The sequence below is a fragment of the Callorhinchus milii genome, unplaced genomic scaffold, assembly GCF_018977255.1.
Source record: "Callorhinchus milii isolate IMCB2004 unplaced genomic scaffold, IMCB_Cmil_1.0 Scaffold3, whole genome shotgun sequence".
Taxonomy (NCBI): Eukaryota; Metazoa; Chordata; class Chondrichthyes; order Chimaeriformes; family Callorhinchidae; genus Callorhinchus; species Callorhinchus milii.
The window spans coordinates 15,190,993-15,218,814 of record NW_024704744.1 but is presented as its reverse complement, the minus strand read 5'-3'; the positions used below and the strand labels follow the sequence as shown (position 1 = coordinate 15,218,814).

General features: G+C 44.6%; 1 protein-coding gene across 1 annotated transcript; it reads right to left on the bottom strand.

Annotated features, from left to right (window-relative positions):
• Window positions 1-1,587: 1,587 nt before the first annotated feature.
• iah1 (isoamyl acetate hydrolyzing esterase 1 (putative)) lies at window positions 1,588-26,128 on the bottom strand. Its single transcript, XM_007906482.2, has 6 exons — window positions 26,001-26,128; window positions 16,064-16,116; window positions 13,509-13,657; window positions 8,955-9,116; window positions 5,812-5,933; window positions 1,588-2,045 (listed from the first exon to the last, which is right to left on the bottom strand). Exons 1-6 carry the CDS (start codon window positions 26,055-26,057, stop codon window positions 1,875-1,877), a joined length of 714 nt encoding a protein of 237 aa, XP_007904673.1. The 5' UTR covers window positions 26,058-26,128; the 3' UTR covers window positions 1,588-1,874.
• Window positions 26,129-27,822: the final 1,694 nt, after the last annotated feature.

Below are 27,822 nucleotides of genomic sequence, written 5' to 3'. Positions count from 1 at the left end.
AAACCATCAGGTGCACAGAATATTGGTATCCTTCATTGAAATGTTGCTGAGTTCAGCCCTGAGGCTGTGACCCCATGTCACCCTCAGCCAGTGACCAAACAATGTCGCTAAGAAAGCTGCTAACAATATCAGACACAACATCTGTTAACAACCCCTTAGTACCTTTGGATTCAATAAATGGTGTTGAGCTCCTCGGCAATACCCTTCAGTTGGAACAGATATCTAGTTCTTAGACTATCTAGAACTTAAACTGCAGCTGCTGTCAAACCCAGCAATGGAGGAAGATCTCTTACGCACAGGCTTTTCACTGCAACTCATCCTTCCAGTGAGGTAGCGTCTCAATGACTTCCTTGATCAATAGTAGGGATTGCTCCCTATAAGTAATCGACTTGCTTCTTGCCAACGTTGAAAATTGCTCATGAGTGAGAATCTGTTAATTTCAGGTTTATTGATTACAATGGAAGAGGTGAGTTCAGCATTGCTGGAAGCGGTGCTTTTAAAGATGAAAATTTTGTAACTCGTCAAATGTTACTTCATAATACTTTAATCTTTGAAAAGAACAATGTTTTTATCCATAACATGATTCAGAACGAAATAATTTTAGCAAAACAAAATTACTGTTCTATGTCCTATTTAAGCAGGAAATTTAAGAGCTGATAGGATCTAGCTAGGTTTTAATTAAATACAGCCAGGAATGGGTTTCAGCTGCATTTTGGGGAAGGCGGGGAAGTGACCAGAGAGCGTGTCACTATTTTAAACTGAACAATATCATTGCCACAGCGCAGTATGTCATCGTGAAAACGTGAAGCTCTGATTAGATTTCATCTTTGGACTATCCAGATTCCATTCAAACTGAATCTGAATTTTTAATCATCCCTCGTTCCTAATATCAAAATGTTCCTGTGCTTATGTCCAATGGCCCTTGTTGCCATGTAAACCAGTGCACACTCACCTTGTTCTAGGAAAGGAACCAATAATTGGTTTGCTTTCATGACTTGTTTTCATTTGTGCCATTACAAAGGAATAATGGGAAATGGTCTTTCCTTCACTTCCCCTCCCCCACTCTTAGGAACCTTTTACTGACCAGTTTGATCCTGGTGCATTAGGAATAATAATTATCTAGAAGTAAGTAGGAACCCATTGTTAGTCGATTAGCAGATTGCTTTCTGGGGGTAATAATATCTTCTAAATAAATAATAATAATTTTGTCACTCAATCCACGAATGTTTGTGGGATATTGCCGTGTGCAATTTGCTGCCATGTTTGGCCCAGAAAATATACAGTCAATTCACTTTACAGTATTTTCTGTGAAGCGCTTTGAAAGGTCTCATCAATCCGATCAGGCCCTATATCAAATGCAAGGATTATTATTTATAATAATGATCCTTACGTTTGGTATAGTGGCTTTCACGTCAGGAAAGCGCTTCATTGTACGTATTATACATTTGAGTGAATGTTTTGTGGGCCAACGTGGCAGCTAATTTGCACACAATACTTGTTGACTCCTTAGAGCAGGGGAATAGATGGAATGTACATCAGAAATGCAGGAAAAAAACTGGAAATAAAGTAAACACAGTGCACAGTGAGTAAAAGCTGACATACACTTTAATCTGCCGTTGCTTGGCTCATGTGCAGCTTGTCGCCCAGCCCAAATGAAATGACATTTGAGGAAAGGGCAGACAGAGCTGGTGCTCGAGGACCTGACGGCACTGATAGTTTCACTTTACATTTAGCCCCCATGTACTACTGTCAACTTTTACATGTAGCTTTTTGATCCATTTGGCAGAACTCCTGTAAGATGTTTTGAATCCATTGGAGGGCTGAATCCCTGAGATTTCCCAAGTTCACTGTTTGACTTGCAGTTAGCATTCAGGTTACGTCAGGAGACTGGCTTTGGGATTCAGGTGATCTATGTTGCTCCAGTGTGGCAGGAGCAGCGGCAGACTGGCTACTTTCTGTTGCAGTAGTGGCCACAGATGTGTTTCGAGAAAGACACTTCCTTCCTCTGATAAATGCAATCCATCCGAAAGATGAGAGGAAATGTCCTGCATTGTAATATTAAAAAAAACATAAGCATCTAAAGTTCAACTAATAACACAGCTTTCATTAATTGGTTATGTATGCAAGAAACGGAAGCTGATAAATTTAGCACATTTATCTTGTGGCAAGGCTTGTATAATAATAATCCTTGCATTTGATATAGATGTAAAGTGAATTGACTATATTTTTGCAGGCGAATACTAATTGTAATGCCAAGTGAAGGTATTGTCAGCCTACCTCATTCCAAAGGCAGGCAGTTGCAGCACATTGAAACCATGTAGATCACGTAAGTGTAAAGCCTTCCAGCGCCCCCACTCAAACCCCCAATTGTTAATACTGAAATAACTAGTGAAGGCTGTGATAACACTGAATACCAGACTTTGTTGTTGGCTTTCTTTCTAGTTCCAGTACCATTAAGTTGGTAGTGCCGAAGGGAAGGTCGTAAAGGATCTGCTTGTTTTATTTTCTCTTCCAGAAGTACATCATATATGCCCAAAACCTCACCGTGTTCTCATGCTACAATACCAACCCATGAGGTTGGATCGCCCCTGTACAATGAGAGCTCCTAGCTGTAAGAGGAAATTGATCCATCAAGGGTCTCCAGAAATGCAGCTTTTCTTTATGCAGTGCCTGCAGAGATGTTTATGCAAAGTTCACCCCTAGACTTGTTCACATTGCACCTTCTCTGATACTCCTGCATTTACCAGACTTAAATGTATAAAATATAGAGAAGGGGCAGAAGTACTGACACTTCCATGTGGATCTGTTTTTTTAAAGTAAATATTTTTTTGAAAATCACATCAAAGCACTGTGGTGGAGCCCTGTGAGTAATCTTTTCTGAGACAGGCAATATGTGCTCTGGTGAACATATCATGAGGTTAATGAAAACCTTGTTTGGTGTGGCTACTTCACTGTTCTGTTTTTAATAGAAAGTTTTTAATGTTTTGTTTGGATGTTTAATATCTTGAGGTGCAGAAATTGGCAATGCCCAACTCATTTAGAGTTCATCTACATTATAAATTTCAGGCTTTTTTTTAACTGATTTAAAATTTAATTGAAATATTGTGTTAAATATAACTTTGCTTGGAATGCTTGTGGTTTGTCAGTTATGACTCGAGCTGCTATCAAAGGTCAGTGATCTGGAATGCCTGAAAGTGTGGTGGAACCAGATTCAATAATGATTTTCAAAAGGGAATTGGATATATACTTGAAAACAATAACAACAACAAGATTACATTTGTATAGCGCCTTTCACATTGGGAGGACGTCCCAAGGCGCTGGACACAGTACAGCATTTCAGACCTGAGCTAGGTTGGAGGGGAAGGAAGGGAGGTGGCCGATGGCATGGTCAAAGAGGAGGGTCTTGAGGCGAGACTTGAAGGAGGCTAAGGAGGGGGCGAGGCGGAGTGATTGGGGGATGGAATTCCAGAGGTTGGGGGCAGAGTGGCTGAAGGCTCTCCCACTAATGGTGGGGCGGGGAACGTGGAGCAGGCCAGAGCCGGCTGAGCGGAGGGAACGGGCGGGTTGATAGGGGGCTAGGATGTCACAGAGGTAGGGTGGGGAGAGCCCATGGAGGGCTTTGTATATGAGGACCAAGATCTTGAACTGGATTCTCTGAAGGATAAGGAGCCAATGGAGTCGGGCGAGAATGGAGGAGATGGGGTCACAGAGTTTGGTGCGGGAGAGGACATGGGCTGCAGAGTTCTGGATTATCTGCAGCCTGTGGAGGGAGGAGTTGGGAAGGCCGATCAGGGCATTTGCATAGTTGAGCCTGGAGGTGATGAAGGCATGAACAAGAGTTTCAGCGGCCTGAGGGGTGAGGTAGTGGTGGAGTCGGACGAAGTTACGGAGGTGAGGGAAGGCAGAGCGGGTCATGGCTTGAATGTGGGGGAGAAAAGACAATTGAGGGTCGAACAAGATACTTAGGTTCCTGACTGGCTTAGTGAGTTGTAGTGTGCAACCATGGAGGTTGATGCTGCCGGAGCCTGAGACACTGGCGTGAGCCAATCAGGAGGCCTTGCTCCAGCCTGCCTCTGCGATCTCCTAACCCCCAACCAACCCGCCCGTTCCGTCCACTCAGCCAGTGTATGAGGATGGAGTGGTCGACAATGTTGAAGGTGGCAGAGAGTTCAAGGAGGACAAGGAGGCAGAGGGAGCCCTGGTCACAGATGTTCAGAATGTCATTAGTGACTGACCAGGGCTGTTTCCGTGCTGTGGGCAGTGTGGAAGCCGGATTGAAGGGCTTCAAAGAGGGAATGGTGAGAGAGAAAGGAGCGGAGCTGGGACATGACGACTCATTCCAGGACCTTGGAGAGGAATGGGAGGTTGGAGATGGGGCGGTACCTGGAGAGGAGGGATGGATCCAGGGAAGGTTTTTTCAAGATGGGGGTGATGACGGACATTTTTAGGGAGGTGAGAACTGAACCGGTGGACAAGGAGAGGTTGATGACATCGGACAGGAGAGGGGCCAGAAGGTGGAGCTGAGAGACGAGGAGCGAGGTGGGGATGGCATCGAGGGAAAAATGCTACAAGGCTATGGGGAAAGGGCAGGGGAGTGGGAGTAATTGGACAGCTCTTTTAAAGAGCCGGCACAGGCAAGATGGGCTGAATGGTCTGTGCTGTAGGATTCTATGATATCTTGTTCGTGGTTATCTTGGGTAATCCACTTCTGGGTGAAGAATCTTCGAACCATCTCAGAACTTGGGTAATGCCACTTAACACTCAAGTCATCCTCTGCACCAGACGGTAGTTTCAATGGCAAGCTGTAGGGTTTTAGCTGGTTTAAAGGCCAAGATGCACTCTGGAGTTCTCAAGCCTTTACACTCACCTAATACTCTCTGGAATCGGGTTAGCAGGACACTTCACATTTGTGAAGAGAAAGCGTATTCTATTCCAGACATAGGTGGACCTGTGTGGAACCCTGACACATGCAGAAACCAGGCCTAAGAGAAACTAAACCAGATACCTGGCTGACCCACAAAATTACTGTGGAAAACATAGAGTGCAGGCAGATGTCAGGAACACATTTTTATGAAAAAATAATTCTGAGTTACAATAAGTTACAATAACTGTTTCCTCATTAGTTAAGTGAGTACTGATGTCATCATCAAGATTTTGGATTCGCTGAATTTATGAGCCAAAAGTCTGATCTAGTAGGGAATCCTACTGTTGCTGGGACTCTTTGCTGCTGATAATTGGGCTCCACAATGATCTCAGTAACTCCATGTCAGAACCCTACATGAGCTCATCAACATCCTTTATAACATTTATTTAAAATAACAATGTTGTCACATCACAAAGACCTGTGAAATTGTGTTGTGGCTTGATTTTATTCCATCTACCCTCCTCTCGAACGATACTGGGTGTTTTGTTTCCTTAAGGGGTGACCAACTTCATGCGTAAGCCCATATATCGTGTTATTAGACCAAAACACAAAATACTGCAGATGCTAGAAATGTGAAACAAAAACAGAAAGAGCTGGGGAAACTCAGGGGATCAGGCAGCATCTATGGTGAAAGGAAAGTGAGTCAATGTTTCGGGTCCACGACCCTTCGTCAGAACTTCGAAACGTTGGCTCACTTTCCTTTCTCCATAGATGCTGCTTGACCTGCTGAGTTTTACCAGCTCTCTCTGTTTTTGTATCATGTTATTAGACTCTGAGAGACTCTCACAGAGAAGACTGAGTGAGCAGCATTAGAAGACATATAATATTATGAGGGACATGGATTGCTGAGTTTCTCTAAGGAATAAACGTGTTTTTAAATTTCTCACCTGCTTGTCCTTTTGCATCAAAGTCCAGAGATCGAGCACATCTGTTCCACATTCTGCAGCTACCTTAACACACGCCAGAGCGTACTGCTTCACCACTGGGTTATGTCTGTCCAATTTCCCACCTAAAGGGATACACACAAGTGAAACAGACTCTTTTAGATGACATTGAAGCAAAAAAATCTGATAGCTGCATTACAAATCCCATAATGAACAGAAAATGTGTCCCTAATCCCTACTGTTATATTGTCTCATTTTAGAATATTATTCTTAAATTGTGGATAATTCACTACAGCAATAGATAATTGAAACATACGTTCACACAGGGACTGTTTAGCAGCAGTGCTAATTGAATACAAAGGATCAGTTTTTTCATAATTAAGAATTTATCATTTTAATCTTGATTTTTACCGACTACAATAGGAATATGTTGGTCTCATTTTTGCAAGATAAACTGTAGTAGTGTTATTTTCCAGTATAATTCCCAGGCTCCCATGAGGAAACAGATATTTATGGAGACTGATTAAATTGGAGATGGAGGAAATAGATTTGACTGGCAAGCATGCATTGTGAAGGACATTTGAGGTGAGCATGAACTGGGATACTCTTTAAGCATGGTGATGGGTTTCTGTATTTGTCAGACACCTGGCTGATTTCCCCATCAACCCCCCCCCCCACCACCCAAAAAAAAGACCTGGTATTAAATTCCTTTTACAGTGCAGCCCAATATCACTAAAGCACAAATACCCTTCTAATATGTTTGCACTGTAGACTGTTCACTGAGCATGCTTGAAGCCAGCCTGCTCACTCCCTGTTTACTGGCCACCTTGTCATCCTAAAATGCCAATTTGTAAGTCGCCAGGTTGACACTGATGTCATTTCCCACTGTGGGCCTGCGTAGCAAAATCGAGGTGAAGCAACTACCCATAAACAGCTTATTTGTTCCTTTTAGAAGAACATGAACTGGCTGGTCTGCTCCTTGCACATGTATAGTCAAACGCACCATCTCACCTCACAGTAACAAAGAATGGAATTTTATGGATCCAAAATATAGGTGTTATAATGGTGTCAAGGTTTTCCCCTACTCTTCCAACGATACCTTCAACTCATTCTAGATTCCAGATCCAAGACCACTGCCACCATCCCAGTACCTAGTCCAATAATCCATTGGATTGTTAGTCTAAACACTCTTTGTTGGTATGAACCGTGGGAAGGAAGAGGCATCACAACTGTGCCCAATATTGTGCTCAGCTAACATCCCACATGGACAGCAATCAGGCACAGGAATCCTGGCCCACTTCTCATTTCCTAACTTAGGGCCCTGAAGTCATTTGTAGAAACCTCACCATCACACTGGATAACATCAATTATCTGCACAGACCAGGAATCAGGGCTACTATTCCTACTCTATTTGGCTCCTCACACCAGTTTACCAATAGAGCTGTGGAGTAAACTAGGGTACTAAGGTTTACTTTTCATTGGGAGAAAGTAAACAGTAAGAGGAAAACAACAGTGTTCATGTAACCTCAGAACTCTTTAACAGCACAGCCTGGTGAGATCTTACACTGAGCGATCGAGACCAGAAAGGTCACAAATTTGTCTCCTTGTCTGTGTTGAGTTTGCTGGTTTCACTGGCTTGACAGCTAAGTTTGATGCTCAACTATCATTCACACATGTGACTACTTTCCAAAGGTGCTGCAAATGACTCTCATGGCTTTGGGCTGGGGAAAAAATAATTAATTCCTACACTCCGTTGCTATCTAGTGACAGTCCCTGGAAAGTGCTCAGCTATAAATCACCAACCCCTCAAGTGCCCCAAAACAGCTGCTGATGATTAATGCCCTAAGGTGAGACTTGTCACATGAGTAAGGGACCAAAGGGCTGCTGGGTTGAATGCTATCCACATTAGTCACTGCTTTAGTAGAAAGGCTCAGAGAAACACCAAAACAGAAATACAAGTCATCAGTTTTACAAGAGATGAAAACTACTGGGAACAGACAAGTTAACAGCGATGTTTATAAATAATATGGTTTATAGCTTTACATTTAAAAATTCCTGGTAAATTGAAAATGGAAAGTATGTGCAACGAGTCATTGTTCAGATATATGTCTTGTTGCTGTGTTCGTAATGGGATACAGGAAAAATAGTCATGTGTATGTGTAGAGGTGGGGGTGAGGGGAGAAGAGGAAAAAGCGTTACCTGCAAATAGATCTAATCATTAAATGGTATTATTATTGGTACATCGCTCTTATATGTATAATACTTACTTTCACACAATGGATCGATTTCAAGATCCTCACACTCACCTGGATATTACTTCATGCCGTGGCTCTACTTCTTCAGCCCACTCACACTCCACTCTTCCTTTGGCTTCACCCGCCCCTTTCGCGACTCTCGACCTCGCCAGTCTACCATCAGCGGCCATGCTTTCAGCCACTACACCTCAATCATCTGGAACTCCTTGCCCCCTCCCCCACCCTCAGATCCCACCTGAAAACTTTCCTCTTTTGATCATGCCTACAGTCACCTCCCCTTTCTCCTTGCATTGGCAAACTATGCCATTGTTCAGTGTTGTGAGAACCAGAACGAAGGGGTGGATAGAGTGGGGTGTGAGCAGGGTAGAGAGAGAGGGATAGAGATAGGGAGTTGCTGGGGCAGGAAGTGATGGGGAGGAAGGGCATTGGATAAATGCAAATTGCTGTTGTCAAACATGAAGGCATTGGTGCTGTCCTGTATTCTGCATTGATCTGAACTGAAGTGTCTCTCGCCACATATTTAGAAGTCCATTTTGCCTTATTCATCCGAGGTTTTATAATTCTCTCAATTTCAAACATGCTAGTCGTTTCCATAGGGGAACAGTTTCTTTTTTTATATAAAAAAAATCCCTTGTGGACATTTTTACAGATGTAATGCTGTTCACAACTTGCATTCCAACAGAGTCCATCTGAGCTTTATGTATTGAGAGGTAGGTGTGCCCTGTGAGCCTGACTCCTTCCCTGCTTATTCAGACTCTATCACAGAACATCCATATATTTCCTTTTGTGCTCCAAGCAATAATGATGACTCACTGCTGACTAAACGGTAGTAATTGCCTTAGATTGTTTGTGCGGCTATAGACATTTCTGTATGAAAGGTGTTTCCATTACCTTTGGCAATACACGCCTTTTCCCAAGCTGAGTCATCCAGCGGAGGTGGTGTTACCATGATCACCTTTTCTTCAGAAACGCCTATTGATTTCAGGTAGTTGATCATACGTTTCAGGTTTTCAGTGTACTCGGGCAGGGGAACATGCTGAGCTAGGTTCACTTCTAGATATAAACAGAAGGAGAACAATACAGATGTTTCGCCCCCAAATATATACAGTCAATTCACGTTACAGTATATTCTGTGGAGTACCGTAGTGTAGTGGTTAGACCACTCGCCTTGCAAGCGAGAGGACCCAGGATCGATTCCCAGGCGAGGCAAAACCATAGGCAAGTTTCCTTACTTCACACGCCTCTGTTTACCTAGCAGTAAGTACGAACCCAGTTGTTAGTCGATTGGTGGATCGCTTTCCGGGTATAATAATCCCTCAAAAAAAAATTGTGAGTGAATGCGGCAGCCAGTTGTACACAGCAATGTCCCATAAATAGCCATTAAGTGAATGACCAATTTAATTTGGGGTATTATTGGCCAGGACACTGGGAGAAACTCCCTTCTCTTTTTGAGTAGTGCCATGGGATCTTTAAACATCCATCTGAACAGGCAGATGGGACCTCGGTTTAACATCTCATTCAAAAAACGGCACCTCCAACAATGCAACACCTCTCCAGCACTGCTTTGGAGTATCAGCTTAGACCATGTGATTCCAAGTCCTGCCGTGGGTCTTGAACCCACAACCTTCTGACTCCGAGGCGAGGGTTCTACCAATGAGGCAGGCTGACGCACTGTGATCTGAATGTGTCTTTTTCATGTCTCGTCCCTCTCCACCCCCTCAGATAACATGTTGGCAGTAATTGCCTATTGCCAGAATCCAATAGGTGTGAAAGAACCAGGCAGTGAGCATTGTACCAACAATTAGTTCTAAATGGGTAGCTTTAAACAATTTCTGTCAAAGTGTCAGCCTGGCTCAGTTGGTAGCACTCTCGCCTCTGAGTCAGAAGATTGTGGGTTCCATCTCATGCCAAGACTGAACTCACAGTCCAGGCTGACACTTCAATACAGTATTGGGGGAGGGGTTGCTGTATAGTTAGAGATATTGTCCTTCTGATCAGATGTTAAACCAATGTCTTGATCTGCCTGTTCAGGTGGACATTAAAGATCTCAAAGCGTTATTCAAAAGGAGAAGATTCTCCTTGTTTCCTGGCCAACAACCTCCCAGATAAAATCAGTCATTCACTTCACAGCAATTTGTGGGACATTCCCTTATGCAAACTGGCAGCTGTGTTTGCCTACAAAAACACAGTTGCTACTCCTCACAGTAAAATACCGTGAAGTGTTTTGAGATATCACAATGCTGTGATGAAGCGCGATAACAAATGTAAGGATTATTATTATAAAGTTCTGATCGTCACTGGTAATTCCTTTTTATTTAGCTCCAAGGAATAAGGAACATTTGGGAGGGGTTCCTGCTAGCCATAGTCATAGCAGGTTTTGTGCAGACTCTTTATCCTGAAACAACTGTGCAAAAAAGTTCAAGATCTGACACTGCTGGAAATGGTCAGAGCCTCTGGACATTGTGGAGCAAATATGTTTTTGTACATGTAACAGTTACAGCTCCCTATGCTAATGCTAGAGCATAGGTATAGTACCTTTCCTCGTTATTGCTCTTCTCAGGAAAAGGCTATCCTCTTTGGGGAGGGGTAAGTGAAGGATCCATGGAGTTGAACTGGCTCCAAAGTGACGCATGTTGGCAACGGAATATCATAATTGAGCCAACCCTCTGTGGCTCAATTATGATATTCCGGTAGTCTGGTTCATGAACCAGGCAGGTCCGCAATATTCCAGGGCACTGCTGATGACAACACAGCCAGGCTGTGAACTCAACTATCTAACGGCTAGGGTGGTCCTAGCTGGACAAGCAGTGGGAAAGCTTGCCAGACAGCAATATCAATGGGAGGCTATGCGGTTTTAGCTGGTTAGATTCCAGCAGTACCCCAACACACACTCTAGGGTCCCCAAGCTTTGGCTCTTGCCAACCATGAGCCTAATACTTTACGGAATTAGGTAAGCAGGATGTGTTCCTCCAGGGAGCGAGGGCGTATTCCATTCCAGCAATCTGTCTCTGGGATTTCCATGTGTAGGTGGGATGCATGGAATTCTCAGTTGGGTTTTGATATTCTTAAGCAAAGTGGTGGGTTTCCACATGTGTCAGACACCCGGCTGACATCCCAAAAATGTATTATTATAATAATAATACATCATGTCTTTGAGACGTTTCACAGCACTTCACAGGGTACACATATAAAGTATAGACTGTATCCAGCAAATGTGTGTGAAAGAACATTTGAAGTGTCTACATATAAGGATATAACTTTGTCAGGGATAAATTTCAAAGAAAACCAGGTGCAGTGCCCAGCTTCCTCGTTAGGTTGTCTGGAAATCTCCGATAATGTAAACCAGACAACGCAAGTGTTAAATAATACCCATATTTTCCACATCTGTGACTTGTGATCTTGGGAGTGGGGGGGAGGGAAAGAAAGAGAGAGAGAGAGTGGGGGGGAAGGAGAGAACGGGAGGGAGGGAGAGAGGGGGAGGGAGGATGTGTGTGTGGGTGGGGTTGGAGGTTGTGAGGTACATTCTTCCTTTAAAACCTTTAAAAATGTTTTCAAAGAATTTAAATCAGCAGCTAACTAAACCTCACAACTTCAGCCATGATCACAACCTCAATCCCATCACTCTCTTTCTGGGAGCAACAATGGGTCTGGAAAAGTCTGGACCTGAGGAGAAGCAAGAAGATTAAGAGGAAGAAAAAGACGGCAACATATCCAAGAATGCAGATTTCACCTCCAATGAAGATGGAGAACTAAAAGGCAAAAATAAAGATAATAATAATGCTTACATTAACTGGATTTACCATAAAGTGTAGTGACTGTGTGTTTTGTGGGAAAGTGTGCAGTTAATTTGCATACATCATAATAATAATAATAATCCTTGCATTTGATATAGCGCTTTTCACGTCGGGAGGACGTCCCAAAGCGCTTCACAGAACACACTGTAAAGTGAATTGACTGTATATTTGTGGGCGAACGCGGCAGCCAATTGCGCACAGCAATGTCCCACAAACAGTCGTAGATTGAAAATGACCAATTTAATTATTGTTTTTGGTTTTGGAGGGATTATTATTAGGCGTGTGGAGTAAGGAAACTTGCCCAAGGTTTCGCCCTGCCTGGAATTGAACTCAAGCGAGTGCTCTAACCACTGAGCTACAGGACTCAATGTCCCACAAACAGCCATGACACTCCTGATGTGAAAGGTGTTAAATTAAATAACGATAGCAATCCTTGCATCTGATATCGTGCCTTATCATGCCATTGAGACATCTCAAAGCATTTCACAGAATATATTGTAATGTAGATTGACTGTGTATTTTGTGGGTGAAGTATAATTTAGAAATATAATAGAATGAAATGTAAGGATTTTTTATTTTTTGATCAAAAACTGGTCTCACAAGTATAGACGTATAGAATACGGTGAGTTTCATGAGGGTTTCACTCGTGACGGGGAGGTGCATTTCCCTGAATCATAGATTTGGATACTTAGGTTTACATAAACTGTCCAGCACTGAAACAGGCCATTTGGCCCAATTAGTCTGTGTGACTGCTTATAGTCCACGTAAGCCTAAACACCTCCCATTCCCCTCTATTCCTGTGTGGGGTCCTGTAGCTCAGTGGTTAGAGCACTCGCAAGCAAGCAAGAGACCTGGGTTTGATTCCTGGCAGGATGAAATTTTGGGCAAGTTTTCTTACTCTACATGCCTCTGTTCACCTAGCAGTTAGTAGGAACCCGGCTGTTAGTCAATTGGCAGATCGTTTCTCGGGGATAATAATTCCTACAAAAAAAAATTGTAACTTCAATCCACGACTGTTTGTGGCACACTGCTGTGCTCAATTGGCCTCTGCGTTTTGCCCACAAAATACAGCCAACTTGCTTTACAGTAGATGCTGTGAAGTACTTTGAGAAGTCTCGAAGACGTGGTAAGGCACTATATCAAATACAAGGATTATTATTATTATTATTCCTCTCTCCCTCGTCTCCATCAAGTCTTCTCTTAAATACATTCATGCTTTCTGCTTCAACCGGAGCTTCTGGCAGTGAGTTCCACATTCTCACCACCAAAGTGTAACAATGTTCCTCCTAAACTATCTTTTTCAAAAAAAACCTGTATTTTATTATATTATTCAAACAAATAAAGTCGGTGCTGGAACTCTGCATTAATTCCACCCTCTGCTTCATGTAATTGTTAATCTCTCTCTCTCAGCAGCAAGTACACAATGTGAAGTTGTGAAGAGAACACTGGATCTCTAGCAATTGGAAAGGTACAGATGGAAATGTTAATCATATTAACCAGTCCTAGTGAGTGATTAAATTTGGCCTATGATTTCTGTGCGCTGTGTAACACACTCAGCCGCTTACCTTGTATCCGTTGCTGGCTGAACACTCTCAGGTGTGGAGGTGTTGGTGGGGGAGAAAGGGGCAGCAACTCTATGAGTAATGCCTACCTTTCAATGCAGAGTCATTAGCTCCAAAAAACACGGTGACAGCAGCGATGTGTTCCTGGCTGGTAGGTTGGGGGATGATCCTCGGCAGAACGCTGAGAGCCCACTTTGTGTTGTAACCTGACAGACCTCGGTTCAGCACGTCACATTGTCTTTAAAAAAAAAGAGAATTTTGTTGCACAAAATGTTTTGTGCAAAAGGGTAAATATTTCTACTCGCATTTGATATAGGAATCTGCTCAGCTCCATATACAACAACAATTGGATTCCAACAACTGGAATTGGATAGGTACTTAAAAAGGAAAAATGTGCAGGCTTATAAGGGGAATATTGGAGGAATGTGACCAGTTGGTAGCTTTTTCAAATAGCCGGTACAGGATGGGCCTTGAAGGAGGCAAGGGAGTGGGTGAGTCAGAGGGGCATTAGTGAGGGCAAGGATTTTAAACTCGAACCTCTAGGGAGCTGTATGTATCCGGATGACACCCAACTCTACCTTTCCTCCTCTACCCGCAACTCCACGACCGCCGATGTCCTGACAGCTGCCTGTCCGACATCCGACAACTTTCTTCAGCTCAACATGCGTAAAACTGAGGCCCTCCTGATTAGCTCGCGTCAGCGCCTCCGCACCTCAGGCGCTGACAGCATCAGCATCCAAGGCTGCACTCTCCACCTCTCAGAGCCAGTCAGGAACCTCGGCGTTTTGTTCAACCCTGAGCTGTCCTTTCTCCCTCATATCCGCGCCACAACTGGCACCGCCTTCCATCACCTCTGGAACATCGCCAGACTACGCCATTACCTCACCCCTCACGCTGCTGAAACCCTGGTCCACGCCTTTATCACCTCAATGCTGGACTATGGGAACTCTCTCCTCGTCGGCCTTCCCGGCACCTCCCTCCACAAGCTGCAGGTCATTCAGAACTCTGCAGCTCATGTACTGTCCCGCACCAGGCTTCGGGACCACATCACTCCCACCCTCGCTCGCCTCCACTGGCTCCCCATCCCCCAGAGGATCGAATTCAAGATACTCATCCTCACCTACAAGGCCATTCACGGCCTCGCTCCCTCATACCTCTCCGACCTACTATCCCCCTACGTACCTGCCCGTACCCTCTGTTCCTCTGGCTCCAGTCTGCTCCACATCCCCCGCCCCAACCGCCCTACCATCGGTGGCCGGGCCATCAGCTCTCAGTCCCTAGGCTCTGGAACTCCATCCCCCAGTGCCTTCGCCGCCTCCTCCCTTTCCTCCTTCAAGGCCGGTCTCAAGACCTTTTTCTTTGATTGTGCCTTCAGCTCCCCTCTCGACTCTCTACCCCCTCCTCGCTCCCTCCCTCCCCTCCCCTCACCCTGACCATTTCCCCCCTGCTCGGGTCCTGACCCAACTGTCCAGCGTCTTGGGACGTCCTCCTGATGTGAAAGGCGCTCTATAAATGGAATCTTGTTGTTGTTGTTGTGAGCTAGTGAAGCCGGGCAAGGATGGAGTTGATCGGCTCACGGAGCGTTAGTGCAGGTGTGCCAGCAATCCCCCAAATAAAATTAGTCTTTCACTTCATAGCTGTTTGTGGGAATTGCTGTACACAAATCAACTGCCGCGTTAGCCTGTAATACATGGTCACAGTCCTGCACGGTCAATATCCCGTGAAGCGCTTTGAGACATTTGATGATGTGATAAGGTAACATATCAAATGCAAGGATTATTATAATTTTATATGAACTGAACCAGACTGACAGCACATGTGATGATATTGGAACTCACATGTTATAAAAACAATTTAATCCACAATAGACATAAGGACACTCTTCTCTGATCTTGCAGGAAACATTCACCTTGATCAGGATGTTCACACAGACATCACAATTCAAACATACAATAGGTTTCATCAACTTTTGTAACAATTGATTTGAAATCGAGTGCTGTTGGCTTGGCTGTGGTGATATCACTGAATTTTATTTCATTTTATGCTCCTGGGAAATAGCAAACCCTGTGCATCCTACAGCACACATTGGAGACCTCATTCTTAGCTGATCATTGGAACTAAATGGTACATTCTGCTTCAATCAAGCAGCTGCCCTTTAAATGAATGACATCATATACACTGCCTACAAAATACACATTCACTGCCCTTTGCAGTGAATCCTGTGAATACCTTTTGGATGTCTTTCTGACTTGAAAGGCACTATATTAATCACAAGGACTATTATTATTATAATACTGTACCCTGATATGTTTATGGTTACTCAGTGCACACAGACCCATCTGATCCCGCAAACTTCCAAGGTTGAAGTGACATGATAGGAAAAAGAATTTGTAATTTTTTAATTTGTGATCGTTAAAATGTTTTCAGATTTGTTGTTGATAAAAGGGTTTGTATCAACTGCAAGGATAATGTTTACTATTATTATTAATGAAGACTTTTTTTTGAAAGAATGGCAGATTGGTATGACGGGAACATTTAGTCTAAGACCAGCACTGCTAATTAAAGTATGCAGAATCATTCTCGCATGCTAAACAGCTGCTATAAGTGACAGGAGCAAACTTAGGATAGGTAAGTTCAAACTTACCTGACTAGTCTGTTTGCAATGGCAGCACCCCACCCTCCGGTCTCAAAAGAACCCTGGGAAGTAATAAGAGACAGATAATCAGGGCCATTCACAACCATCGCCATAAACTGATCTGTGGGAACACAACTCCAATAAACCCCGTGGTTCCATCAAAGGTTTGCTTCTTTCTTCCCACCCACCTTGAGTTTTTAACTTCAAACCTTACAGCACTGTATTAAGCAGTCAGGAATTGCCAAGGATGGGCAAGCCTAACTATAACAATAATAATAATTCTTGCATTTGATATAGAGCCTTATCATGTCGTTGGGACATCTCAAAGCGCTTCACAGAACATATTGTAAAGTGAGTTGACTGTATAGTTTGTGGGTGCAACGCGACAGCCAATTGCCCACAGCAGTGTCCCACAAACAGTCATGGATTGAGTGAACACATTAAGCAAATGTGTGGGAGCAGGGGCTTCGCGGGTGGGGTTGATCAGTGCTATTTAGCTTTCTGCATTGTCTGGAAATGTATAAAATGTAAACCTGATCCTCAAAACTGATTATTTCCCCCCACCACACCCCGCTCTCCTCATCCACCAACCCCCACACACACACATCGTAATTGGCACACTGATAATTAAGCTTAATAAGGGCTTTAATGAATTCTAAGTAACAGAAAATGTTAACCTCAGTACTCCAGGCATGATGGTTGCCACACCCTGCTCCTCCCTTGCCTCTGGCTGGTTGTGAGTTAGCTATAGTTACCTGAGGTTCCACCTGTAAATACTGGTTTTGAAAGTACTTTCATGTGAACATCTTTCACATTCTGACCTTTAGAAAAATGTAACCTGTTTTTTTTCAAATAAAAAAAACTACAGTACATACAAATCTTATTTTTTCTAATCTTACACAAGCTAGCGGTCATTAATTATACTCTTTCCACTGTCACAGTTAATTTAACACACACAGCGTTTCCACAGAAACAGAAGATCTTCCTCAAGCATTAGACAAAACTTGTTGCTTTACTACAAAGAACTCATGTGTCAAACCACTGATTCAGATGGTCACAACAACAACTTGCACTGAAAGAGTGCCCTTAACGCAGGATAGTGTCTTGGAGCACTGTACAGTGGGGGGATTGGATGCCGAACAAGGGAGAAGGGGAAGTATTTATAGGTGCAGTTGGAAAGTTAGGTATTAAAGTAGGATTTACCTTTGTTTACTTAGCAGTAAGGAGGAACCTGGTTACAAGTCGATTGGCAGATCGCTTTCCGGGGGTAATAATCCCTTCAAAAAAATTTGGTCACTCAATCCATGACTTTGCAGGACACTACTGTGCACAATTGACTGCCCCATTCGCCCACAAAATACACGTCAACTGTCTTGTGAAACACTTTGAGACGTCTCAACGATGTGATAATGCAAGGATTATTATTATTATTTAAAGACAGATAAAGAGCGGGAGAGGTAGAGGGATAGAGGGAAGATGTTCCACAAGTTCCACACGTCTAATAAGAGTATTCTATTGGTGGTTCAGACTTGTGTGAGAATTTAGCTGGTGAATTTCAACAGCTCATGGCTCTTTCGGATCCTAAATTGGAGAAATTAAATTTGGTACTTTTAGAGAATCCTCCAACAGCACCAGGTTAAATTCACTGTTTAAAGACTGCGCCATCAGAACAGCATTAATCTGTGATAAAAAAAAGATTGACACCAGAACAGGATTAATCTCTGATGATAATGTGTTGATTTTCGTGTCGTTCTTGGAAAGTACACTTGGTAACCCCAACTTGAGCATCTATGCACCATGCACCTATCAGCCCTGAGGGTAAGGCTGCCAATGACGGAAACAACTTTAAGATATGTAAGATATTTAAGAAGGGTAAATAAGAATGAATGACACCAGTTATAATGCCCGCAGGAAACATTTAGGCAAGTTGGCAAACAATGGGATCAAAGTTGGCTTCCAACGTCTTGTATTCTAAACAGCTTGAAATGAATGAATGAACATCCAAAGTTTTCTGACTGCCTTACATCCAATTTATACAGTCAAAAGCCTTCACCACGAGGAGCAAATCCAGACACAGCAGTGGGCAGTAACTGAAATATTGCCTCAGTTGTGATTACCCAGCAGGATTCTCAGCCAAGTTTTCAATTCCAAAATATTAATAACCAATGCTTGCAGTTGGACCAATTCTACAGAACATTAATTCCAAACGACATCTCATTTGACTGTTTGCCTACTTCGACTCATAGCTCATACATAATTAGATCAACTCAGCGGCCTCTGCTTGCCAACACAGTGAACTGTAGCTGATTCAGGTCTGCAGTGAATATCAACTGATGCCCAGAATGGCTACTTTGCTGATGTTTTATTCAGATTAAAATCGATTTTAGACAACCTTGTAATAAGATAGAGGGTATGTAAGAGTTAAATAGCCACTGAATTTCAAAAAGAGGAATGTTGCATCTAAGTCTTTTGATTATTTTGGTCAGCCGAATGTCTGACACATACGGAAATCCATCACCATGCTTAAGAGTAGACTGAAAGCTCCAGCTATCCATTTTTCATGATAGGCAAAACTATTTAGGTACCCCAGAAAGGACATTTAAAATGTAAGCGATGTGTTTGCCTTCGCTGTGGACATCTCCAAAGCCTTTCATGGGGTCTGACATGCAACAGACCTAAATAAGTTACTGTTTCATGATCGTACATGTTTGCCAATCTAGTTCCCTTTCTAGTTCCTCTTTTTCTGCTGTAGTTGGCAGTTTCTTTATACAGCAGGTAATTAATGACTGGGAAAGTGGTTTAGGTTAGGAAACTGGACTCACTTTAAAAGCAGCTTGATGCAGCGATGGGGGATGGTAGGGTGGGGTTCGGGAAGGATGAGATCGGATGAGCCAAAGGGCCTTTTTCATCCAGGCAAATCTTGTGCTCTTGTTTATCCTCTTTTCGCTCATAAAATACACAGTTAATCCATTTTATTGTACATTCTGTGAACTGTTTTGAGACATCTCAATAACATGATATCAAATGCAAGGATTATTATTATTAATAACTTTTCTTCCATCAACTCAGCAGTTTCTCAGGACTCTTCTCTCCCACTCTGTTCTTTCTGCACATCAATGATTTCTTCTACTCATCTGAGTCTTCCACTCTTTTGCTGATGATTCAACATTATGTTGTTAATTCCCATCAGATCCCACAGTCACTCTTTTGCAGTGCAATGTCTGAACCATTGGAAAAATTAGACAAATGTCAGTCTTGTTCACTGGGTAGGACTCTCGCTTCAGGGTCAAAATGTTGTGGGTTCAAGTTCCATAACAGGATTTTAAGATCAAATCCAACACAGTGCTACACCCTGCATTATTAGAGGTGTAGTCCTTCAGATGAAAAATTAAACTGAGGTCCAATCTGCCTGTGTCCATGGACAATAAAAGGAGTTTTCTTTCCAGGCACCCTTGTCAATAATCCTCCAGATTAAATTGTTCATCCACCTCAGGGTTGTTCAGGGACATTGCTGTGTACAAATTGGCTGTTGTGTTTGTTTACAAAGTACACAGTCACTACACTTTGCAGAAAACTGAAGGAGTTACATCAAATGCAAGTTATTATTATTGATCTCCAGCGCACTTCTCAAAAGGTCGATGAGCAGCTGACACCTGTTCAGTTTGACAATTAACAGTTTGTAAAACTGAAGCTGAGTGCTGGGGTGGGAGAATGAATTTTAGTAGCTCCTGTTTTGTAACACACTGTAACCTAGCGACAGCAGTTAGAACAACAACAACAATTTGCATTTATACATAGCGCCCCTCATACACGGTAGCATCCCAGAGCACTTAACACACCATAAGTTAGCAACAGTAGTGCCCTTGTACTTTTTGAAAAGCACAAATATTCTTTTTTGTTCAAACTACGCAGTCCACGTGCTATTCCACGTGAAAGGGTATTTTATGAATGCAAGTTGTTGTTGTTGCTGTATTTTTAAAACCCATTGTTGTTTCCTTGAACCTACTTGCTTTCCTACCCTTTTAATTTCCCCTTTAATACTTAGCATTCTTTGAGGTTTTCAAGCAAAACATGATTTCTGGTGACAGTATTTACAAGCTCTATATGATTACACATGAATACACACCTCAATGCAAATCCAAGCTCATGCATCGTACTGGCTTAATGCAGAATCTATCTCACTGACTTGTAATGTTTAATTACTGTATTCGTGTAGACCCAAGCCTGATACAATTAACACAGCAGAAAAATACAAACATACACGGCTTCTGAGTAGCTGAGTGGGCAGATGTACAAGTGAATAGATGAAAGGGTATGTGAGTGGGCGGCCAGGTAGGTGAGTAAGCTGGCAGCTATACCTTCCTGGAATATTACTTGTGTTATGTCACAAATTCCACCCACAAAATATACAGTCAATTCACTTTACGGTATATACTGTGCAGCGCTTTGAAACGTCTCGAAGAGGTGACAAGGCGCTATATCAAATGCAAGGATTATTATTATTTAAGAGGAAGCTAGATGTACACCTGAGGGAGAAGGGGATTGAAGGGTATGGGAGGGAATAAGGCATAGGTGGAGACTCGCATGGAGCAGAAATGGTGGCATTGGTTGATTGGGTTGAATGGCCTATTCCCATGCTGTGTAGTCTACCTAAAATTATGTAACCTCCAACTGACGAGTTCACCTCACTTCAAACTTTAGGAAGTACAGCCAAGTAGTAAGACACAGAAGGGAAGCACAACGTTTACTACAATATAAACATATATAAAATGCAAATAATACTTTCCACCCAAAGGCTCAGCGTGCTTATCCAGTAAATGACTGCGCTGTAGACTGGGAAGGTTTCATGTTCTGGATGTGGAATGAGTTAACTGATCTCAGACAAGGCAGCATTTGAGGCAGTATAAAGTGCCTCAGGTTAGGGAGGTGAAAGGCAGACAGTTGCTGCTGATTGCTATTGTTGCCCCCTGACTCCCTCACCCTGCTAATGTGGGTGGGTGGGTGGGTGGGTGGGTACGCGTGAACAGAAGATAAGGGCAGGATCTGGCTGGATGCAAAGCCTTCACCCCCTCCCCCAGTTGAATACTGTGCCAACACTAACTGCAAGGCCTAAATTTGTGCAAGAGAGCAGATGGTGATCAGAGCGAATTTGCAACTTCTGATACAGGATGAATCGGTCCTTATTCATAGTTTTTAATTCTTAATTATGTTATTTTTTAAGACAACATTCGTGCAGAGTGTGCAGCTATGACAGGAAATGTCTTTCATTACCTTCGTGAATGTTGTTTTATGTAAACTTTTACATGGCATGTTGTTTAAACATCTCATGCAGACCTATGTGTAAGGACTTCTGATTTACCCTGTATAATTGTATTCACTTGTCAGTGTGTGATCAGTTACTATCCTCATGGGGAAAGGGAGGGAGACATGGTCACTTTCAGGCTGAGCTGACTTCAAGATAATGTAATTGACAGAATCATGTCAATCCTCAGTGAAGGTCTCAGTAGTCTGGTCCCTGTTGGACTCCAAATCATTGTTGAAGACAACCCAGCCAACCAGCCTGGCTTCACCAGCAGGACTTGGGAGGAGCGGACCAGCCACTACGGGTGTGTGATTCTTTCCACATAGCTCTTGTCAACTCTGCAACCCACAATTCTACCAGGTGCAGCGGTCTTGCTGGACAAGCAGTGGGAAGCTTGCCAGACAACGCTTTCATTGTTTTAGTTTGTTAAACTCCAGGTGTATCACAACAACAACAACAACAACATATTACATTTGTATAGGGCTTTTCACATCGGGAGGACATCCCAAAGCGCAACACAAACTATGGGGTTCCCAAGTCTTACCCCTCGTTACCCTGTGCTTAATACTTTCTGGGATTGGGTGAGCAGGGAAAAGAGTGAGCATTCATTTCCAAGAAAGGGAAATTTCCATGTGTGGCAGATGTGGTGGTAGATCTGGAACTCTCAGCCTGATTGGATGGGTTTCTGAGCGTGTCAGTCATCTGGCAAACAAAAAAATGTATTCTGTACTGGAAGTGGATCAGAAACTTCAGCTCAGCTTCACGTGTGACAAAAAAACTTTTGAGCTCATTGATTTGTTGCTCAGAAACAGACCATTTGAACCATCCAGTCTGACTGATGTTTATATTGAACACGAGTGCCCAGCCTGGACCCTATCCCTAGTCCCATATCCCAGCTTTTCCCCCATATCCCACAACTTTATTCTCCATCAATCATTTGGCCAGGCTTTGAATGTGCACACGGTTGCCGCCCCAACAACTGATTGTGCCAGAGAATTTCACACAGCCACCCACTCTGGGTGTGTGAAAGTTCCTCCTAAACTCTGTTCTGGTCCCAGTTGATTTTAAAACTATACCGTCTAGCTCTAGACTCCACCTGACCACCGGAGATAATCCCTATCCAAACGTTCAACCTCAATCTAGGCTGAGACTCCAGTTCACTTTCTCAGTCTTCTTCAGCAAGTTATGTCCTGTCTATTCTCAAAGATGCAGAACCCTGGCTTATCTAATTGCACCACCTAGCTGATCCCTCTGATATAAGGGGGAATCATCCTAGTTGCTGCTCTTCCCTATGGGATGTCCTCCCGACATGAAAGGTGATAAATAAATGTAAATTGTATTGTGGTCTCCAAACGTGGGTGACTGACGACCAGAATTTTATGCGTTACTCCAGGTGGAGCCTGATCAAAGCACAGTGAGCACGACTTCTGGTGATCTGAACCCCCAACCAGTTTTATCAGTTTGGCGTGTCTCCGCTGTGAGACAATACCCCGCATGAAGAGCGCTGTATACAAATGCAAGTTGTTGTTGTCCACCCACTGAACCATCAGAGGAGGCGGCTCAAGCTTTTCCCTGTACAAAAGGAGATGTGAGCTGCACGCCTCCTCACAGAGACAAAGCCTTGAGGTTCTGTGCTTGGTATGTTTTGAAACAGCTTCTCAGTCAAACTACCAACCCACCAACCAACCAACAACCCAGGCAGCACACGCTTAACCCATTGAGGGGAAAAGGGAAGGGATTTTCAATGTACATCAAACCCTGCAACTCAGAAGGGTTATTATGGGAAGGATTGAGGTCCTCCCAATTCCTTTGGCTGGATTGCAGTACTTCTGATCTGAGGAGTCAATTCACTTTACGGGACAGTGTTTCCTGTGAAGGGCTTTGAGACATCTCAATGGCATGATAAGGCGCTATATCAAATGCCAGGATTATTATAATTATGATCTGCCCTCACAAAGAGGAAGAGGAGATACTGGAACTCAGAACTCACTAGAGCAATTGGTCACTATGCTCAGGCTGGGCTTCCCCTGCCGGAGATGAGATCCAATCACCTGCCTTGCTCGGGTGGTCGGGAAGACATGATCCAGGTCCACATTATCCTTTGACAGTTTTGGGCCTGGAGAGTTCGAGGGTGGGGGAGGAGGGGATTGGGGCTTGTCTGCAAGGACAACCCTTGTTCCCCAGTGAAACACGATTCGGTCTAATTTGGTTAATGGGGACGAGCAGGGCCTAACCTCGTTCAGCAATTAAAAAAAAGGCATCCCTGTAAATGGGGGTGGGGTGAGTGAGCTTCCATCATTTCATTTAAACTGCATTTATGTCCCAGAGCCATTCCTTTTTTTTGGTCAGACGAGTGTCTGACACACGTGGAAACCCATCACAATGAGATTTCCACGCTTCCCTGCTCAGTGGTTAGAGCACTCGCCCCGAAAGCAAGAGACCTGGGTTTGATTCCCGGCAGGGCAAAGCCTTGGACAAGTTTCCTTACTTCACACGGCTCTGTTTACATAGCAGTAAGTAGGAACCCGGTTGTTAGTCGATTGGTGGATCGCTTTTCCAGGGGGTAATAATTCCTTCATATAAAAAAATAATAAATTGGTCCACTCAATCCACGACTGTTTGTGGGATACTGTTGTGCACAATTGACTGCTGCGTTTCGCCCACAAAATATACAGTCAGTTCACTTTACAGTAGATTCTGTAAAGCATTTTTGAGACGCCTTGAAGATGTGCTAAGGCGCTATATCAATTGCAAGGATTATTATTATCCCACCTACACATGGAAATCCAAGAGATAGACTGTTGGAATGGAATGGGCACCTTCTCCCTGGAGGGACACATCCTGCTTACCTAATTCCAGAAAGTATTAGGCGCAGGTTGCAAGAGTCGAGGCTTGGTGACTCCAGAGTGCGCTGCTGGAGTCTAACCAGCTAAAACCACATAGCGTGCCATTGATATTGCTGTCTGGGAAGCTTTTCTGCTGAACACAACAACAACAAAATTACATTTGTGTAGCCCCTTTCACGTCGGGAGGACGTCCCAAGACGCTGGACAGACAGAGTTAAGGACCCGAGCTGGGGGTCGGAGTCGGGAGGGTAGAGGGAGGGGGGAAGCAGGGAGATCGAAAGCACGGTTGAAGAGGAGGGTCTTGAGATGAGTCTTGTAGGAGGCAAGGGGGGTGGCGAGGTGGAGAGACTGCGGGATGGTGTTCCAGAGGGTGGGGGCAGAGTGGCAGAAGGCCTGCCCACCAATAGTGGGGCGGGCGAGGCGGGGGATGTAAAGCAGGCCGGAGCACGCTGAGCGGAGGGAGCGAGCAGGATGATAGGGGTTTAGGAGGTTGCAGAGGTACGGGGGAGCAAGACCATGGAGGGAGTTGAAGGTGAGGACCAGGATCTTGAACTGTACCCTCTGTGTGATGGGAAGCCAGTGGAGTTGGGCGAGAATGGGGATGATAGGGTCACGGAGCCTAGTGCGGGAGAGGACATGAACTGCAGAGTTCTAGATGATCTGCAGCCTGTGGAGGGAGGAGTTGGGGAGGCCGACAAGCAAGGAGTTTGCGTAGTCAAGACTCAATGTAATGAACGTGTGTATGAGGGTTTCGGCGGCCTGCGGTGTCAGACAGTGGTGGAGCCGGGCGATGTTGCAGAGGTGGGAGATGGCAGAGCGGCTCAAGGCACAGATGTGGGGTGGAAAGGATAGTTGAAGGTCAAACAAGACGCCAAGATTCTGGACGGGCTTAGCAAGGTGGGGTGTGAGAGGGTGGGCAGAGGAGCGAGTTGGTGATGGAGAAGAGGAGCCTGGGGTTGTCCTTGATTGTCTTGAAGTAGAACGACGATTTAGCGGAGGCGAAGGCGGAGCAGTAAGATTTGATAAGGTCCAGCCAGATCTGCCAATGGACTGTTAAGTTTGATTTAAGTCAGGTGCGCTCAGCTGTACGCACCTGTGGTTTAAGGGAGTGGAGGTGGCTGGTGTACCACAGTGACTTACATGAATAGGAGACGGTTCGGGAAGAGAGGGGAGCGAGGGGATCAAAAGTGGAGGAGAGGGAGCTGTGGAGAAGAGGAGGATAGGTCATTTCGGGAGGAAACCAGAAGGAGTTCAGATGACTCCAAGGCAGCCAAGAGGGAGGGGGAGGCGGAGATTTTTTCCAGTGGTGGTAGGAGGTGGAGGTGGGTTGGGTGGCGGTGGGGAAAGAGATTGAGGAGTTAAGAGAAATGAAGTGATGGTCCGAGACGGTGAGGCCCCGAGTGGGAGTGATCGCGGACGTGGGTGGTGGAGTGGATGTGGAGAGAGAGATTGAGGGAGGAGATAAGGGAGGAGGAGAAGTCAGCAGAGGCAGAGCGGGTGGGGGGGGGGGGGTGAAGTGAAGTGATGGTTGAAGTCGCCTAGGACGAGGGGGCGTTCGGAGCGGAGAGAGAGAGAGAGAAGGAAGATAGGTGGGTGGAGGGGGTCAGGGACCACCCTATCCTCAGGGCTTTGGCTTGCGGGGTTAACAGGAGCTGAGTGGGAGGAGTCCCTATTCCCAGGGACTGGTCTGCTCTTCCTGGTCCTGCCTATGAGGCCGCGCTGGTGTAGTGTAGTGCAGAGCTGAGCTGAGCACAGGCTGCAGGGAAGCCAAAGCCGGTGTGAGAGCCAAAGCTCTTACCTGTGTTATTGAATCTCCGAATAAAATGACTCGAGGCCACACAACACTGCGCGACATTTCTCCCTCTCCCTCTCCCCCCCTCCTCCTCCTCCTCCTCCTGCAGCCACCGGTCGCAGCCCTTCAGATCAGCTGCAGAGGCAGCGGGTGAGCGACTGACACTGTGTGTGAGCCCCGGGGGTGGGACCAGCACTTCCCCCATCCGCCCGCCCGCCCGCCCGGTGCTCCCCAACCGCAGCGCCCAGACTGTCAGCCACAGCCACTGTCTGTCACACTGAGCAGCTTGTACACACTCACACTCGCTCACTAACACACACTCACACTCACTAACACACACTCACTAACACACTCACACTCACTCACTAACACACACTCACACTCACTAACACACACTCACTAACACACTCACACTCACTCACTAACACACACACACTCATTAACACACTCACACACACTCACACTCGCTCACTAACACACACACACTCACTAACACACTCACACTCACTAACACACACACACTCATTAACACACTCACACTCACTAACACACACTCACATTCGCTCACTAACACACACACACTCACTAACACACTGTCACACTCACTAACACACTGACACACTCACTAACACACTGACACACTCACTAACACACTGACACACTCACTAACACACTCACACTCACTAACACACTCACTAACACACTCACACTCACTAACACACACTCACATTCGCTCACTAACACACACACACTCACTAACACACTCACACTCACTAACACACACACTCACTAACACACACACACACTCACTAACACACACTCACACTCGCTCACTAACACACTCACACACACACACTCACTCACTAACACACACTCACACACACTCACTCACTAACACACACTCACACTCGCTCACTAACACACTCACACTCACTAACACACACACACTCACTAACACACACTCACACTCACTCACTAACACACACTAACACACACGCACACTCACTAACACTCACACTCGCTCACTAACACACACTCACACTCACTAACACACACACTCACTAACACACACTCACACTCACTCACTAACACACTCACTCACACCCACTCACTAACACACACTCATTCACTAACACCTTCACACTCACACCCACTCACTAACACACTCACTAACACACACTCACTAACACACTCACTCACTAACACACACATTAACACACTCACTCACTAACACACTAACACACATTCACTAACACACACTCACTAACACACACACTCACTCACATACACTCATTAACCCACTAAAACACTCACTCACTCACTCACTCACTCACTCACTCACTCACTCACTCACTCACTCACTCACTCACTCACTCACACACCCAATCACTAACACGCACACTCACACACTAACTCACACTCACACTCACTCACTAACACATATACTCACTAACACACATATACACACACTCACTCACTAGCACACACACTCATTCACTCACACACTCTCACTAACACACTCACTAACACACTCACTCACACACCCACTCACTAACACGCACACTCACTCACTAACACACACTCACTCACCCACACTCAATAACACACTCACACACACACTCACTAACACACATATACACACACTCACTCACTAACACACACACTCATTCACTAACACTCTCACTAACACACTCATCTCACTAACACACACTAATACACTCACTAGCACACACACACTCACTAACACACTAACACTCACTCACTCACAAACACATTAACACTCACTAACACACACTAACACTAATGCTCACACACTCACTAACTCACA

Bases quoted from the DNA above. Each gene is read 5' to 3' on its own strand.
- iah1 (XM_007906482.2), bottom strand. From the start codon at position 26,057: ATGTCGCGCAGTGTTGTGTGGCCTCGAGTCATTTTATTCGGAGATTCA. The intron at 16,117-26,000 runs GTAAGAGCTTTG...ATTACTTCCCAG, and splicing joins TCGGAGATTCAATAACACAG to GGTTCTTTTGAGACCGGAGG. The intron at 13,658-16,063 runs GTAAGTTTGAAC...TTTTTTTTAAAG, and splicing joins ATTGCAAACAGACTAGTCAG to ACAATGTGACGTGCTGAACC.